The 18,165-nt window shown below is 49.4% G+C and overlaps 1 protein-coding gene across 1 annotated transcript in view; it reads right to left on the bottom strand.

The window, feature by feature from the left end:
• The window catches only part of LOC148523422 (uncharacterized), a 69,707-nt gene that overhangs the window by 5,441 nt on the left and 46,101 nt on the right, over positions 1-18,165 (bottom strand). Inside the window, exons 6-10 of the mRNA XM_088473297.1 lie at positions 12,152-12,299; positions 11,918-12,072; positions 10,359-10,505; positions 2,969-3,118; positions 2,737-2,871 (exon numbers count right to left, since the gene is read on the bottom strand). Of these exons, the coding sequence (XP_088329423.1) occupies positions 2,737-2,871; positions 2,969-3,118; positions 10,359-10,505; positions 11,918-12,072; positions 12,152-12,299 (735 nt within the window). The remainder of the gene's footprint in view (positions 1-2,736; positions 2,872-2,968; positions 3,119-10,358; positions 10,506-11,917; positions 12,073-12,151; positions 12,300-18,165) is intronic.

The following is an 18,165-nucleotide window of genomic DNA, read 5'->3' as shown; positions in this document are numbered from 1 at the left end:
GCACCATTTATCATACACAGTGACATTTGGGAGCTGATTGGCTGGAGCACCATTTATCATACACAGTGACAGTTGGGAGCTGATTGGCTGGAGCACCATTATCATACACAGTGACATTTGGGAGCTGATTGGCTGGAGCACCATTATCATACACAGTGACAGCTGGGAGCTGATTGGCTGGAGCACCATTTTTCAAACACAGTGACATTTGGGAGCTGATTGGCTGGAGCACCATTATCATACACAGTGACAGTTGGGAGATGATTGGCTGGAGCACCATTTATCATACACAGTGACAGTTTGGAGCTGATTGGCTGGAGCACCATTTATCATACACAGTGACAGTTTGGAGCTGATTGGCTGGAGGACCATTTATCATACACAATGACAGTTGGGAGCTGATTGGCTGGAGCACCATTTATCATACACTGTGACAGATGGGAGCTGATTGGCTGGAGCACCATTTATCATACACAGTGACAGATGGGAGCTGATTGGACAGAGCATCATGTATCATACGCAGTGACAGGTGGGAGGTGATTGGCTGGAGCACCATTTATCATACACAGTGACAGATGGGAGCTGATTGGCTGGAGCACCATTTATCATACACAGTGACAGTTGGGAGCTGATTGGCTGGAGCACCATTTATCATACACAGTGACAGTTTGGAGCTGATTGGCTGGAGCACCATTTATCATACACAGTGACAGTTTGGAGCTGATTGGCTGGAGGACCATTTATCATACACAATGACAGTTGGAGCTGATTGGCTGGAGCACCATTTATCATACACTGTGACAGATGGGAGCTGATTGGCTGGAGCACCATTTATCATACACAGTGACAGATGGGAGCTGATTGGACAGAGCATCATGTATCATACGCAGTGACAGGTGGGAGGTGATTGGCTGGAGCACCATTTATCATATGCAGTGACAGTTGGGAGCTGATTGGCTGGAGCACCATTTATCATACACAGTGACAGTTAGGAGCTGATTGGCTGGAGCACCATTTATCATACACAGTGACAGTTTGGAGCTGATTGGCTGGAGCACCGTTTATCATACACAATGACAGTTGGGAGCTGATTGGCTGGAGCACCATGTATCATACACAGTGACAGTTGGGAGCTGATTGGCTGGAGCACCATTTATCATACACAGTGACAGTTGGGAGCTGATTGCCTGGAGCACCATTTATCATACACAGTGACAGTTTGGAGCTGATTGGCTGGAGCACCATTTATCATACACAGTGACAGATGGGAGCTGATTGGCTGGAGCACCATTTATCATACACAGTGACAGTTGGGAGCTGATTGGCTGGAGCACCATTTATCATACACAATGACAGCTGGAGCTGATTGGCTGGAGCACCATTTATCATACACAGTGACAGTTGGGAGCTGATTGGCTGGAGCACCATTTATCATACACAGTGACAGTTGGGAGGTGATTGGCTGGAGCACCATATATCATACACAGTGACAGTTGGGAGCTGATTGGCTGGAGCACCATTATCATACACAGTGACAGTTGGGAGCTGATTGGCTGGAGCACCATTTATCATACACAGTGACAATTGGGAGCTGATTGGCTGGAGCACAATTTATCATACACAGTGACAGTTCGGAGCTGATTGGCTGGAGCACCATTTATCATACACAGTGACAGATGGGAGCTGATTGGCTGGAGCACCATTTATCATACACAGTGACAGTTGGGAGCTGATTGGCTGGAGCACCATTTATCATACACTGTGACAGATGGGAGCTGATTGGCTGGAGCACCATTTATCATACACAGTGACAGATGGGAGCTGATTGGACAGAGCATCATGTATCATACACAGTGACAGGTGAGAGCTGATTGGCTGGAGCACCATTTATCATACACAGTGACAGATGGGAGCTGATTGGCTGGAGCACCATTTATCATACACAGTGACAGTTGGGAGCTGATTGGCTGGAGCACCATTATCATACACAGTGACAGTTGGGAGCTGATTGGTTGGAGCATCAGTTATCATACACAGTGACAGATGGGAGCTGATTGGCTGGAGCACCATTTATCATACACAGTGACAGTTGGGAGCTGATTGGCTGTAGCACCATTTATCATACACAGTGACAGTTGGGAGCTGATTGGCTGGAGCACCATTATCATACACAGTGACAGTTGGGAGCTGATTGGCTGGAGCACCATTTATCATACACAGTGACAGTTGGGAGCTGATTGGTAGGAGCACCATTATCATACACAGTGACAGTTGGGAGCTGATTGGCTGGAGCACCATTTATCATACACAGTGACAGATTGGAGCTGATTGGCTGGAGCACCATTTATCATACACAGTGACAGATGGGAGCTGATTGGCTGGAACACCATTATCATACACAATGACAGTTGGGAGCTGATTGGCTGGAGCACCATTTATCATACGCAGTGACAGGTGAGAGCTGATTGGCTGGAGCTCCATTTATCATACACAGTGACAGATGGGAGCTGATTGGCTGGAGCACCATTTATCATACACAGTGACAGCTGGGAGCTGATTGGCTGGAGCATCATTTATCATACACAGTATCAGTTGGGAGCTGATTGGCTGGAGCACCATTTATCATACACAGTGAAATGTATCACTCAGTTTGGTGATAAAACTCATTAGTAAATGGGGCCTATATCCCATGGACTGTTACGTCTGAGGGACATTGATGAGAAGTATCTCAGATACCTGAGGAAGGCTTCTGGCAGGTCTTCCCACATATATCACAGCATTTCATCGGGTCGAGGCAGTCACTGTCGTTCTTACACTCGTATGTAAGTTTTTCACACTTGCTTATCATAGGGGGACAGCGGCCAGGTCTTACTGTAGAGGGGGAGAGAGAGAGGACAGAGAGTAATGTACAGTGACCGCTCTGCAGGCCACATACAGTGCCACGCACTAGACACGGAGGGGGCCCTACCTTCCACAGGGTCCACACATTGCCAGCCGCAGTTCTGGCAGCAACATTTCTTGCCTCTGGGACACTGTCTGACGATGTCACATTGGGCAGGTACAGGCCTGGCAAATGCACAGATGGACGGATCAAACGCAGGGCACACATAGTTCACGTCTAGAAGAGAATGGGAAAAAGTTGTTTACGTAATAAAAGATTGCTGTGGTTGTTGTAGTTATTGGAAATAATAAATACAGTGTATAACTGGGTAAATAGTGAAGCCAGGACTGTGCAGGCGAGAGTGGGACATTCAGAGACAAGGGGTGAGAGGTGGCGTTACCCCATCATATAAAGGGGTCTTCACTGCAAGTACAGTAAATGGATTCATGCTTTGGACCCCCCTTGTCTCTCAACTGAAATAAAACGACACAAGTGATTCAATCCAAATAATTCAGAATACATAAACAGATTGTTGGTCCAGGGGGCCGATAGATAATAGGAACATCCAGAGAAGAGGGGTTGGAAATCCGGATAGCCTGTACCGCTGATGAAGTGAAGGAGAATGATTGGACATTTGGTGGGATTTGGTAGAACTGTGAATGTGCCAAGTTTGGAAAGGAATAATCTAACCCTCACCCGCTGTACTGCCTCTGGGGCTGGGGGTGTGGGTGAGGTGGGGATTCCCACAGCCTGGGATCTCTATCACAACCATTGATGGCCGCGATGGTTACTCCTTTGGTCAGACGGCGGAGGCTGAAGCTGGCTGCAGCCTGGCCGGGTCCTGGTTACAGAGGCCAGGAATTGTGAGGACTGGGCCATATGAGTAATTGGGTCAGACCCCCCCCCAAAAACGGCATTTTCAGGGGTTTGACCACATATCTAACATTGATGCATCCCGCCACAGATGTACTGTGATTAACACAATACATTGTGGGGCTTATTCAGAGATGGACGCTAATGCCGCCACAACTGCAAATTAGTACGCAGCGACTGCAACTGCGGCTTTGTATGGACACAATCAGGACGCATGCGCATCAGCAGAAAATCGCACCACGACATCCGCCATCGGCCGGGAGTCACCTCTGTATCAGCCCCTACGGGCAGGAAGTGACCCATATCGCTGCTGATCACATGCACGGTCAGTAACGCCGGAAGCATGTACATCTACTGTAAGCAAAGGGCAACGATCCCGGTAAGAGCTGTCCTTCGCGGTGTTGGGTTTATATCGGGAACAAGCTCTGGAAAGTTTCTGGAGCTGGGTGCATCCAGTGATTGCGGTCCTGCCCCGTATGTGACATCCCGCCCTGTATGTGACATCCTACCCTGTATGTGACATCCCGCGCTGTATGTGACATCCTATTCTGTATGTGACATCCTGCCCCGTATGTGACATCCCGCCCTGTATGTGACATCCTATCCTGTATGTGTCATCCTGCCCTGTATGTGACATCCTGCCCTGTATGTGACATCCTATCCTGTATGTGACATCCTGCCTCATATGTGACATCCCGCCCCGTATGTGACATCCTAGCCTGTATGTGACATCCTGCCCTGTATGTGACATCCTATTCTGTATGTGTCATCCTGCCCTGTATGTGACATCCTGCCCTGTATGTGACATCCTATCCAGTATGTGACATCCTGCCCCATATGTGACATCCCGCCCCGTATGTGACATCCTACCCTGTATGTGACATCCCGCCCTGTATGTGAAATCCCGCCCTGTATGTGACATCCTATCCTGTATGTGACATCCTGCCCTGTATGTGACATCCTATCCTGTATGTGACAGCCTGCCCTGTATGTGACATCCTATTCTGTATGTGTCATCCTGCCCTGTATGTGACATCCTATTCTGTATGTGTCATCCTGCCCTGTATGTGACATCCTGCCCTGTATGTGACATCCTGCCCCGTATGTGACATCCCTCCCCGTATGTGACATCCTACCCTGTATGTGACATCGTGCCCTGTATGTGACATCCTATCCTGTATGTGACAGCCTGCCCTGTATGTGACATACTATTCTGTATGTGTCATCCTGCCCTGTATGTGACATCCTGCCCTGTATGTGACATCCTATCCAGTATGTGACATCCTGCCCCGTATGTGACATCCCTCCCCGTATGTGACATCCCGCCCTGTATGTGACATCCTATTCTGTATGTGACATCCTGCCCTGTATGTGACATCCTGCCCTGTATGTGACATCCTATCCTGTATGTGACATCCCGCCCTGTATGTGACATCCCACCCTGCATGTGACATCCTACCCTGTATGTGACATCCTATCCTGCCCTGTATGTGACATCCTGCCCTGTATGTGACATGCTATCCTGTATGTGACATCTTATCCTGTATGTGACATCTTGCCCTGTATGTGTCATTCTGCCCTGTATGTGACATCCTGCCCTGTATGTGACATCCCGCCCTGTATGTGACATCCCACCCTTCATGTGACATCCTACCCTGTATGTGTCATCCTGCCCTGTATGTGACATCCTGCCCTGTATGTGACATCCTATCCTGTATGTGTCATCCTGCCCCGTATGTGACATCCCTCCCCGTATGTGACATCCTACCCTGTATGTGACATCCCGCCCTGTATGTGACATCCTATTCTGTATGTGACATCCTGCCCTGTATGTGACATCCTGCCCTGTATGTGACATCCTATCCTGTATGTGACAGCCTGCCCTGTATGTGACATCCTATCCTGTATGTGACATCCCGCCCTGTATGTGACATCCCGCCCTGTATGTGACATCCCACCCTGCATGTGACATCCTACCCTGTATGTGACATCCTATCCTGCCCTGTATGTGACATCCTGCCCTGTATGTGACATGCTATCCTGTAAGTGACATCTTGCCCTATATGTGTCATTCTGCCCTGTATGTGACATCCTGCCCTGTATGTGACATCCCGCCCTGTATGTGACATCCCACCCTTCATGTGACATTCTACCCTGTATGTGACATCCTATCCTGTATGTGACATCCCGCACTGTATGTGACATCCCGCCCTGTATGTGACATCCTGCCCTGTATGTGACATCCTATCCTGTATGTGACATACCGCCCCGTATGTGACATCCTGCCCTGCATGTGACATCTCACCCTGTTTGTGACATCCAACCCTGTTTGTGACATCCCGCCCTATATGTGACATCCTACCCTGTATGTGACATCCTACCCTATATGTGACATCCCATCCTGTATGTGACATCCCACCCTGTATGTGACATCCCGCCCTGTATGTGACATCCCGCCCTATATGTGACATCCCACCCTCTATGTGACATCCTACCCTATATGTGACATCCCATCCTGTATGTGACATCCCACCCTGTATGTGACATCCCACCCTGTATGTGACATCCTACCCTGTATGTGACATCCCATCCTGTATGTGACATCCCGCCCTGTATGTGACATCCCGCCCTGCTTTTGACATCCTATCCTGTATGTGACATTCCGCCCTGTATGTGACATCCCGCCCTGTATGTGACATCCCGCCCTGCATGTGACATCCCGCCCTGCATGTGACATCCTATTCTGTATGTGACATCCCGCCCTGCATGTGACATCCTATCCTGTATGTGACATCCCGCACTGTATTTGACATCCTATCCTGTATGTGACATCCCACCCGGCATGTGACATCCTACCCTGTATGTGACATCCCGCACTGTATTTGACATCCTATTCTGTATGTGACATCTCGCCCCGTATGTGACATCCTGCCCTGTATGTGACATCCCAACCTGTATGTGACATCCTTCCCTGTATGTTACATCCCGCCCTATATGTGACATCCCACCCTGTATGTGACATCCCATCCTGTATGTGACATCCTACCCTGTATGTGACATCCTGCCCTGTATGTGACATCCCAACCTGTATGTGACATCCCGCCCTGCATGTGACATCCTATCCTGTATGTGACATCCTTCCCTGTATGTGACATCCTATCCTGCCCTGTATGTGACACCCTCACTGTATGTGACATCCTACCCTGTATGTGACATCCTATCCTGTATGTGACATCCTGCCCTGTATGTGACATCCTACCCTGTTTGTGACATCCTATCCAGTATGTGACATCCTGCCCTGTATGTGACATCCTGCACTGTTTGTGACATCCTATCCTGTATGTGACATCCCGCACTGCATGTGACATCCCGCCCTGCATGTGACATCCTATCCTGTATGTGACATCCTACCCTGTATGTGATATCCCACACTGCATGTGACATCCTATCCTGTATGTGACATCCTACCCTGTATGTGATATCCCGCACTGCATGTGACCTCCCGCCCTCCATGTGACATCCTATCCTGTATGTGACATCCCGCCCTGTATGTGACATCTAGCCCTGCATGTGACGTCCTATCCTGTATGTGACATCCCGCCCTGCATGTGACATTTTATTCTGTATGTGACATCCCGCCCTGCATGTGACATCCTGCCCTGCATGTGACATCCTATCCTGTATGTGAAATCCCGCCCTGTATGTGACATCCCGCCCTGCATGTGACATCCTATTCTGTATGTGACATCCTGCCCTGCATGTGACATCCCGCCCTGCATGTGACATCCTATCCTGTATGTGACATCCCGCCCTGTATGTGACATCCTGCCCTGCATGTGACATCCTATTCTGTATGTGACATCCCGCCCTGTATGTGACATCCCGCCCTGCATGTGACATCCTATCCTGTATGTGACATCCTGCCCTGTATGTGACATCCCGCCCTGTATGTGACATCCCATCCTGTATGTGACATCCCGCCCTGTATGTGACATCCCGCCCTGCATGTGACATCCTATCCTGTATGTGACATCCTGCCCTGTATGTGACATCCTATCCTGTATGTGACATCCCATCCTGTATGTGACATCCTGCCCTGTATGTGACATCCTATCCTGTATGTGACATCCTGCCCTGTATGTGACATCCCGCCCTGTATGTGACATCCCATCCTGTATGTGACATCCTGCCCTGTATGTGACATCCCGTCCTGTATGTGACATCCCGTCCTGTATGTGACACAGTGCGCGTGCACGAACCTGGTGCTGCAAACGGGAAGCGATCCCAGCGAGTACACAGAAGCTCCGCAACCATGAGTGACAGAACGTGCCGTTTGTGGGTGGTGACAGGGGGAGGTCGATGGTAACGGGGGTGTGGTGGTGTGAACGCAGGCATGTCTGTACATTTTAATGCGGTTTAGGAGCGTGCATAATTAAGACGCATCGTCAACGTACACGTCATATGGCTGAAATAAAAACAGCAGTGCTTGCAGTAGGGAAAGGTCAACCACAAGTGCTGAGTATGGGTCCGATGTTGGCCGATGGTACCGATGGTTTAATACACTTCCTGGAGATGACGTATATTACTAAGGGAAAGTGGGCATCTCGTGTCAGGCTGGTGGGAGTCTAGTTACATGCCGCGATCGCACGGCAAGGCATAGTGGGTGTGCTGTCTTGCTAGCGATTACAGGATTTGCGTACTTTGCCTGCTGACAGCTGTGTAAGAATGCAGCTTAGCGTCCGGGTTTGAATCGGGCCCCATGTTCCTCCAAATTCTGATAACGTGGGTCACTGCTGCCCTGGCATGGTCAGACAGGATCGCTACGCTGTGTATTAGGGAATGAGGAATGTTGACGATAAAGGGTATATGTATTAAGCATCGATTTCTAAACCCGATTATGATCATTTCTCATCGCCCCATATAGCGGTAATAAGAAATGATGGGTCGCCCCAATGTATCACTACCGAAAGGAGCCCGTCCCCAGGATGCCATCACCTCACATCTGCGGGAACCTGGCGTGCTGCTGGCATTGCCCACAGGCATATCCTCTTACAGAAAGCGCCCTACCTGCCTGGCACCCCTGTGAGAGTGTTATAGGGCGGGATGCAGCAATGTGAGAACCGCGGTCACACCCCAGAAAATCCTGTTTTCTTGGGTCTGACCACATTTCTCATATGTACCAAGCTCTGGATGCGAATCTATGGGATTCTGGCCCTGATTCAGAGCCGGACGCTCAGACAGAGCGCTCACTCTGAATCAGGGCCGGGCTATTTTTTTTTTTTAGAACGGCCTCCTGACCGCTCGCGCTACTGTGGGTGAGCCGGCTCCGTCGAGCGCATGCGCTCTGGGCCACCATCGACCCAGTTGCGAGCGCTCAGCGCTTGCGACCGGGTCTGAATCAGGCCCACTATTCAGAGAGTGATGTGAGCGGGATCCATTAAGCCCCCGCGGCATGCGCAGAGGGACTTCTGGGTCATAGATCGGTCCTGTGCGATTTTATTTATACAGAACGGTGTAAGTAACATTGACATGCATGTAAAGAGTGGCGAGATGCATCGCGTCCCGGATGCTATACATCGTGCACGCCCCCTTTGGTCTCGAATGTCCTTTACACAAGGAGAAAAAAAGACCCAGAAATGTTTTTGTCACCTCAGAATGTGAGATGGGAACGTTCTCAGCAAACACTTTCCCTTTATAAGAATTATTTCCTCAGATAGAAGAACATGAAAAGCGGAGACTGACACCGGCCTTTTATTGCGCTTCCCGGCGTCCATTTTCACATTAGATAAGGACAAATGCAGCGAGACTGCCACAAAAACCCTCACTGCTCCCTCCATTGCCCCTCCCCAAAAGATAATCCGTTTGAGGAAGCGTGTGCACGCCTGACCGCAGGCACACGTGTGACCGTGTACATGACCTGTAGGGCACACATGTGACCGTGTACATGACCTGTAGGGCACACGTGTGACCGTGTACATGACCCGTGGGGCAGGCGCTCATGCTGGTTTCATGTTCAGGGGAGTGAAAAGGTTCCTCTGATCCTACCTGCAGTGACAGTCGGGGGGTTTGCTACCTGAGCCCAACAGCTGCTGCTGAGCCACCCGATTTTCCTCTATAAAAGAGCTCCCGGCTGTGCACAGGGCATCCCAATGATAGGCCGCTGTGTGATCACCTTGGACAGGTACGTAACTCCCAACATGACCCTCTCCAGGAGGGACACAATGCTCTGGTCCTGGACTTCCCTGGTAAGAGGTGGGGCTGCAGCACAGTCCAAAATTCAAATAGGGGAGTCACCCCAACTGTCACTTCACACGCTGCCAACATCACTGGCAGTTTGTTTGACTCCCCTATTTGAATTTTGGACTGTACTGGAGCCTCCACCAATCATACATTACCAGGGAAGTCCAGGACCAGAGCACTGTTCCCTCCTGGAGAGGGTCATGTTGGGAGTTATGCAGGTAAGTGGGGGGCACCCAACTAATTCTGCAATCTATGCCCCTTACTTCAAAGCTCAATCTAATATACTACCCTGCAAGACGGCTCCAGGGATCTGAAAGGAGTCGGTAGATAACTGACATAACTCTTCCTGCCCCCCCTGCATTACCTGGGAAGACTGGGGTCACACACTGCTGCCCCTCTCCTGAAACGCAGCATATCTCATTCACATTACAGTCTGAGTCCCGGCTGCACTGGATGGACGGACACTGCACAGGCTCTTTCCCATCATCCTTGGGGCAAACGCCGCCCGGTTCTGTAGCGAGAGATAAAAAATAGACACTAGCACTATGCACTACGACATTGTATATATCATTAAGGAGAAATTTCCTGTCACCAAAACGAGTGATAAATGTCACTGCGGATGATAAATGGTGCTCCAACCAATCAGCTCCCAACTGTCACTTTTCTAACAGATGACAGTTGGGAGCAGATTGGCTGGAGCACCATTTATCATACACAGTGACAGCAGGAGCTGATTGGCTGGGGCACCATTATCATACACAGTGACAGTTGGGAGCTGATTGGCAGGAGCACCATTTATCATACATAGTGACAGTTGGGAGCTGATTGGCTGGAGCACCATTTATCATACATAGTGACAGTTGGGAGCTGATTGGCTGGAGCATCATTTATCATACACAGTGACAGATGGGAGCTGATTGGCTGGAGCACCATGTATCATACACAGTGACAGTTGGGAGCTGATTGGCTGGAGCACCATTTATCATACACAGTGACAGTTGGGAGGTGATTGGCTGGAGCACCATATATCATACACAGTGACAGTTGGGAGCTGATTGGCTGGAGCACCATTTATCATACACAGTGACAGTTGGGAGCTGATTGGCTGGAGCACCATTTATCATACACAGTAACAGTTAGGAGCTGATTGGCTGGAGCACCATTTATCATAGACAGTGACAGATGGGAGCTGATTGGCTAGAGCACCATTTATCATACACAGTGACAGTTGGGAGCTGATTGGCTGGAGCCCCATTTATCATACACAGTGACAGTTGGGAGCTGATTGGCTGGAGCACCATTTATCATACACATTGACATTTGGGAACTGATTGGCTGGAGCACCATTTATCATACACAGTGACAGTTGGGAGCTGATTGGCTGGAGCACCATTTATCATACACAATGACATTTGGGAACTGATTGGCTGGAGCACCATTTATCATACACAGTGACAGTTGGGAGCTGATTGGTTGGAGCACCATTTATCATACACAGTAACAGTTGGGAGCTGATTGGCTGGAGCACCATTTATCATAGACAGTGACAGATGGGAGCTGATTGGCTAGAGCACCATTTATCATACACAGTGACAGTTGGGAGCTGATTGGCTGGAGCCCCATTTATCATACACAGTGACAGTTGGGAGCTGATTGGCTGGAGCACCATTTATCATACACAGTGACAGTTAGGAGCTGATTGGCTGGAGCAGCATTTATCATACACAGTGACAGTTAGGAGCTGATTGGCTGGAGCACCATTATCATACACAGTGACAGTTGGGAGCTGATTGGCTGGAGCACCATTATCATACACAGCGACATTTATCACTCAGTTTGGTGATAAAACTCGTTAGAAAATGGGGACCTATGTCCCTTGGACTGTTACGTCTGACGGACATTGATGAGAAGTATCTCAGATACCTTGGAAAGGCTTCTGGCAGGTCTTCCCACAGATATCACAGCATTTCATCGGGTCGAGGCAGTCAATGTCGCTCTTACAATCGTATGTAAGTTTTTCACACTTGATTTTTATAGGGGGACAGCGGCCAGGTCTTACTGCAGAGGGGGAGAGAGAGAGGACAGAGAGTAATGTACAGTGACCGCTCTGCAGGCCACATACAGTGCCACGCACCAGACACGGAGGGGGCCCTACCTTCCACAGGCTCCACACATTGCCAGCCGCAGTTCTGGCAGCAACATTTCATGCCGGCGCGACACTGTGTGTCGTTGTCACACTGGGCAGGTATAGGCCTGGCAACTGGACAGTTGGACGGATCAAACGCAGGGCACACATAGCTCACGTCTAGAAGAGAATGGGAAAAAGTCGTTTAGGTAATAAAAGATTGCTGTGGTTGTTGTAGTTATGGGAAATAATAAATACAATGTATAACTGGGTAAATGGTGAAGCCAGGACTGTGCAGGTGAGAGTGGGACATTCAGAGACAAGGGGTGAGAGGTGGCGTTACCCCATCATATAAAGGGGTCGTCACTGCAAGTACAGTAAATGGATTCATGCTTTGGACACCTTGTCTCTCAACTGAAATAAAACGACACAAGTGATTCAATCCAACTAATTCAGAATACATAAACAGATTGTTGGTCCAGGGGGCCGATAGATTATAGGAACATCCAGAGAAGAGGGGTTGGAAATCCGGATAGCCTGTACCGCTGATGAAGTGAAGGAGAATGATTGGACATTTGGTGGGATATGGTAGAACTGTGAATCTGCCGAGTTGGGAAAGGAATAATCTAACTCTCACCCGCTGTACTGCCTCTGGGGCTGGGGGTGTGGGTGAGGTGGAGTTTACTATGTTAGAGGGTTGGTAGGGGGTAGATTTGGTGAGAGGATGTAGTTTTCAGACCAGCGGACGGGGAAGCCCGACATGGGACTTAAGATAGGAGTTGGAAATAAATACAGACGGCCATCTTAATCCCAATGCTAGAATCCAGAAGAGGACGCCAGCCGAATTAGGTAAATCCAGGGCGCCCTTAGTGAGAGCCACAGGGGGCGGTGGTGGTGATAGGTTTAGCCAGTGTAGTGGAGTTAGGGTTAAGTTTTGGGGGGGGGGTTAGTGTTAGACACCCATAAAGGGGAATGTTGGGGTTAGGCACCACTGGGGGGGGTTAGTGTGCGGGATGGTGAGGGTTAGGCTACAAGAAGGGAGGGTTAGGGGGAGAAGGGGGAAGGGTAAGTATACTTACCTGACCCCTGTCGGGATATCTCGGGATGCCGCTGTCGGTATAGTATTAGGAGGCATCCCGTCAGCCAGCATTACATCACCGGCTACTGGAAGCAGGAGGAGGTAGCGAAGATGGGAGGATGTATCTAGAACAGCTCTTTGCTGCATTGTGGTATTAGACAAGAAGTGAGAGGGGACTGTATGTGACATCCCACCCTGTATGTGACATCCCACCCTGCATGTGACATCCCCACCCTGTATGTGACATCCCGCCCTGTATGTGACATCCCCACCCTGTATGTGACATCCCGCCCTGTATGTGACATCCTGCCCTGTATGTGACATCCTATCCTGCATGTGACATCCCATCCTGTATGTGACATCCCGCCCTGTATGTGACATCCTATCCTGCATGTGACATCCCGCCCTGCATGTGACATCCCGCCCTGTATGTGACATCCTATCCTGCATGTGACATCCCACCCTGTATGTGACATCCTGCGTGTGACATCCCGCCCTGTATGTGACATCCCCACCCTGCATGTGACATCCCACCCCATGTATGTGACATCCTATCCTATATGTGACATCCAATCCTACGTGACATCCCGCCTAGTGTGACATCCCGCCCTGCATGTGACATCCCCACCCTGCATGACATCCCGTCCTGCGTGTGACATCCCGCCCTGCATGTGACATCCCCACCCTGCATGACATCCCGCCCTGTATGTGACATCCCGCCCTGCATGTGACATCCCGCCCTGCATGTGACATCCTATCCTGCGTGTGACATCCCGCCCTGTATGTGACATCCCACCCCCTGCATGTGACATCCCACCCCCTGCATGTGACATCCCCACTCTGTATGTGACATCCCGCCCCCTGCATGTGACATCCCGCCCTGTATGTGACATCCCGCCCCCTGCATGTTTCATCCCCACCCTGTATGTGACATCCCGTCCTGCATGTGACATCCCGCCCCCTGCATGTGACATCACACCCTTTATGTGACATCCCGCCCCCTGCATGAGACATCCCCACCCTGTATGTGACATCCCACCCTGCATGTGACAAGTCCCCACCCTGTATGTGACATCCTATCCTGCATGTGACATCCCGTCCTGTATGTGACATCTCACTGGCATTTATTATATCGCCTACCATAAATAAAATGTAGAAATAACGATTTTATAATGAAGTAACAATAAAAGTGACATTTTAATCAGTGTAATTTATAAACAGCACAACACCTACAGTTCTGATAATAAGCAAATGGTCAGAGAGCGCCCCCTACAGGAATACTTGGGGGACAATTAATCCATAGACATACTCAATGCTATCTGGGCGCGATGTTAACGCCCATGATCGCATTGCAATATGTAAAAATAGTGCCCGGATTTATGATATCGCACATGCAGGGACAGGACGGCATTACAGGTCTCTTCTCTCCTATCTCGGGACTCCTGCACATGCAGGGACAGGACGGCATTACAGGTCTCTTCTCTCCTATCTCGGGAGTCCTGCACATACAAGGCGGCATTGCTGGGGAGGGCTCCTCTGGAATCCTCTCCTGGGGCGGGATGCATGACGTATAGCATTCCGGACGCGATGGATCCCGCCACCCTTCGCATGCCTGCTGGCACTAGAATCGCCTGTGCCCATGAAGAACACTGCATAGGACATCTCTCTCAGTAAGAGCGGCTCTTTGCCTTGGAAGGACTTCTGGGTCTATGACGTCCTTCTGCTCATGCACAGAAACACACACACCGAGGGGGGTGCTGGGAGGGATCTGATTGGATTCTTCTAACAGCCCTCTGCCAATAGAAGCCCATAGGCTTATACAGGATAACGCCATCAGGAGATGGCATTACCCACCGCAACCAAGCCCCAGAGGGCATCACACTCCAAGGCTTGGTGCATATGAGAAATTAGATCAAGCCCACATTTTCGGGGTTTGCTTGTATTATTCAATTTGCTGCATCCCACCCCTGGTCATTTTGTTGCCCATAGGCTAAAGCAGGACAAGGCCATCGTCGGATAGCGTAATCGGCGGGTACCAAACTCTGGGCAAATCTGACAGCATTGCGTGATCCATCCCCCATAAAACCTTTGGGGATTGCGGCAGCTGCTGTACTGTACCTGTGTGTCCTGTATATAACCACATTACCTGCTGTACTGTACTTGTGTGACCTGTATATAACCACATTACCTGATGTACGGTACCTGTGTGACCTGTATATAACCACATTACCTGCTGTACTGTACCTTTGTGACCTGTATATAACCACATTAGCTGCGGCACTGTACCTGTATATAACCACATTACCTGCTGTACTGTACCTGTGTGACCTGTATATAACCACATTACCTGATGTACTGTACCTGTGTGACCTGTATATAACCACATTACCTGATGTACTGTACCTGTGTGACCTGTATATAACCACATTACCTGATGTACTGTACCTGTGTGACCTGTATATAACCACATTACCTGATGTACTGTACCTGTGTTACCTGTATATAACCACATTACCTGCTGTACTGTACCTGTGTGACCTGTATATAACCACATTACCTGATGTACTGTACCTGTGTGACCTGTATATAACCACATCACCTGCTGTACTGTACCTGTATATTTACCACATCACCTGCTGTACTGTACCTGTATATAACCACATTACCTGCTGTACTGTACCTGTGTGACCTGTATATAACCACATTACCTGCTGTACTGTACCTGTGTGACCTGTATATAACCACATTACCTGCTGTACTGTACCTGTGTGAGCTGTATATAACCACATTACCTGATGTACTGTACCTGTGTGACCTGTATATAACCACATTACCTGCTGTACTGTACCTGTGTGAGCTGTATATAACCACATTACCTGATGTACTGTACCTGTGTGACCTGTATATAACCACATTACCTGCTGTACTGTACCTGTATATAACCACATCACCTGCTGTACTGTACCTGTGTGAGCTGTATATAACCACATTACCTGATGTACTGTACCTGTGTGACCTGTATATAACCACATTACCTGCTGTACTGTACCTGTGTGACCTGTATATAACCACATTACCTGCTGTACTGTACCTGTGTGACCTGTATATAACCACATTACCTGCTGTACTGTACCTGTGTGACCTGTATATAACCACATTACCTGCTGTACTGTACCTGTGTGACCTGTATATAACCACATTACCTGCTGTACTGTACCTGTGTGACCTGTATATAACCACATTACCTGCTGTACAGTACCTGTGTGACCTGTATATAACCACATTACCTGCTGTACTGTACCTGTGTGACCTGTATATAACCACATTACCTGCTGTACTGTACCTGTGTGACCTGTATATAACCACATTACCTGCTGTACTGTACCTGTGTTACCTGTATATAACCACATTACCTGCTGTACTGTACCTGTATATAACCACATTACCTGCTGTACTGTACCTGTGTGACCTGTATATAACCACATTACCTGCTGTACTGTACCTGTGTTACCTGTATATAACCACATTACCTGCTGTACTGTACCTGTATATAACCACATTACCTGCTGTACTGTACCTGTATATAACCACATTACCTGCTGTACTGTACCTGTGTGACCTGTATATAACCACATTACCTGCTGTACTGTACCTGTGTTACCTGTATATAACCACATTACCTGCTGTACTGTACCTGTATATAACCAGATCACCCGCTGTCACTAACCTGCAGCCAGCACTGAGCACAGGGAGATGAGGAGGACGATGGGGCCAGCAGCTCCAGTCATGTCTGGTTCAGATGATGAGTGTAAGGTGCTCGGCACATGGACATTTATACCCAGAGCACAAGATTAAACATAATGTACAGATGCACCCACATCACTCCCAGTCCATGCTGGGGAAATCCCGTCTTACGGAAGGAATAAAATCGCTGCCAGAGAGCTTTAGGCCATTGCCGAGCAAATATTAGACAATAAGATGCTGACATCTTTATTAGGATAATTGTAGTAGCAGCATAAGATGAGGTGTACATGGGGAGAGGTTACACCTTAGCTGCACATTTAGGGGCTGATACAGAGTTTGTATTTGCACCCGAGTTACATGTACAGAACTAAGGGGCTGAACGCAGATTCCCTATTATCAGCAATCTGCGTGTGCGCAGGACCCTCCGTCAGTGTGAAGAATGAGTCCTGCACTATCGCACGCAGCCCCTACTAATTGACAGGCAGAAGAATTTAAGGGGCAATATCCGCCCCATTTTCCGGGAGGAGCAAAGCCAGAGACTGCGTCAACGGAATCAGTTTCCTGGCCTCACAAGCTTCCAGCCTGAGTAAGCTGAGGCCGAATCTTGCTGAAATTGCATATTTGCAAGGACGGAAAATAAAAGCTGCCTGCGTGCTGCCTGTGTGCTGCCTCTGAACTGCCTACGTTCTGCCTGTGAACTGCCTGCGTGCTGCCTGTGAACTGCCTGCGTGCTGCCAGTGAACTGCCTGCATACTGCCTGTGTGCTGCCTATGTGCTGCCTCTGAACTGCCTACTTGCTGCCTGTGAACTGCCTGCGTGCTGCCTGTGAACTGCCTGCGTGCTGCCTGTGTGCTGCCTATGTGCTGCCAGTGAACTGCCTGCATACTGCCTGCGTGCTGCCTATGTGCTGCCTGCATACTGCCTGTGTGCTGCCTATGTGCTGCCAGTGAACTGCCTGCATGCTGCCTGTGTGCTGCCTGCGAACTGCCTGCATGCTGCCTGCATGTTGCCTGTGTGCTGCCTGTGTGCTGCCTGCAAACTGCCTGCATGCTGCCTGCATGTTGCCTGTGTGCTGCCTGCGAACTGCCTGCGTGCAGCTTTGCAATTTCATCCAGTGCTGAATCAGCCCCTAAATGCGTATTAAGTGTTATGCGCATCTTTGTGGCTGCACCACTCACACCCGTATGCTTGGCTTCACAGCCGCCATCATTACCCATGCACACC

This window comes from Taudactylus pleione, unplaced genomic scaffold (genome assembly GCF_031769625.1).
Source record: "Taudactylus pleione unplaced genomic scaffold, aTauple2 ptg000134l, whole genome shotgun sequence".
NCBI classification, from domain to species: Eukaryota; Metazoa; Chordata; class Amphibia; order Anura; family Myobatrachidae; genus Taudactylus; species Taudactylus pleione.
The sequence above is the reverse complement of the archived record's forward strand: the minus strand, read 5'-3'. Positions and strand labels throughout refer to the sequence as shown.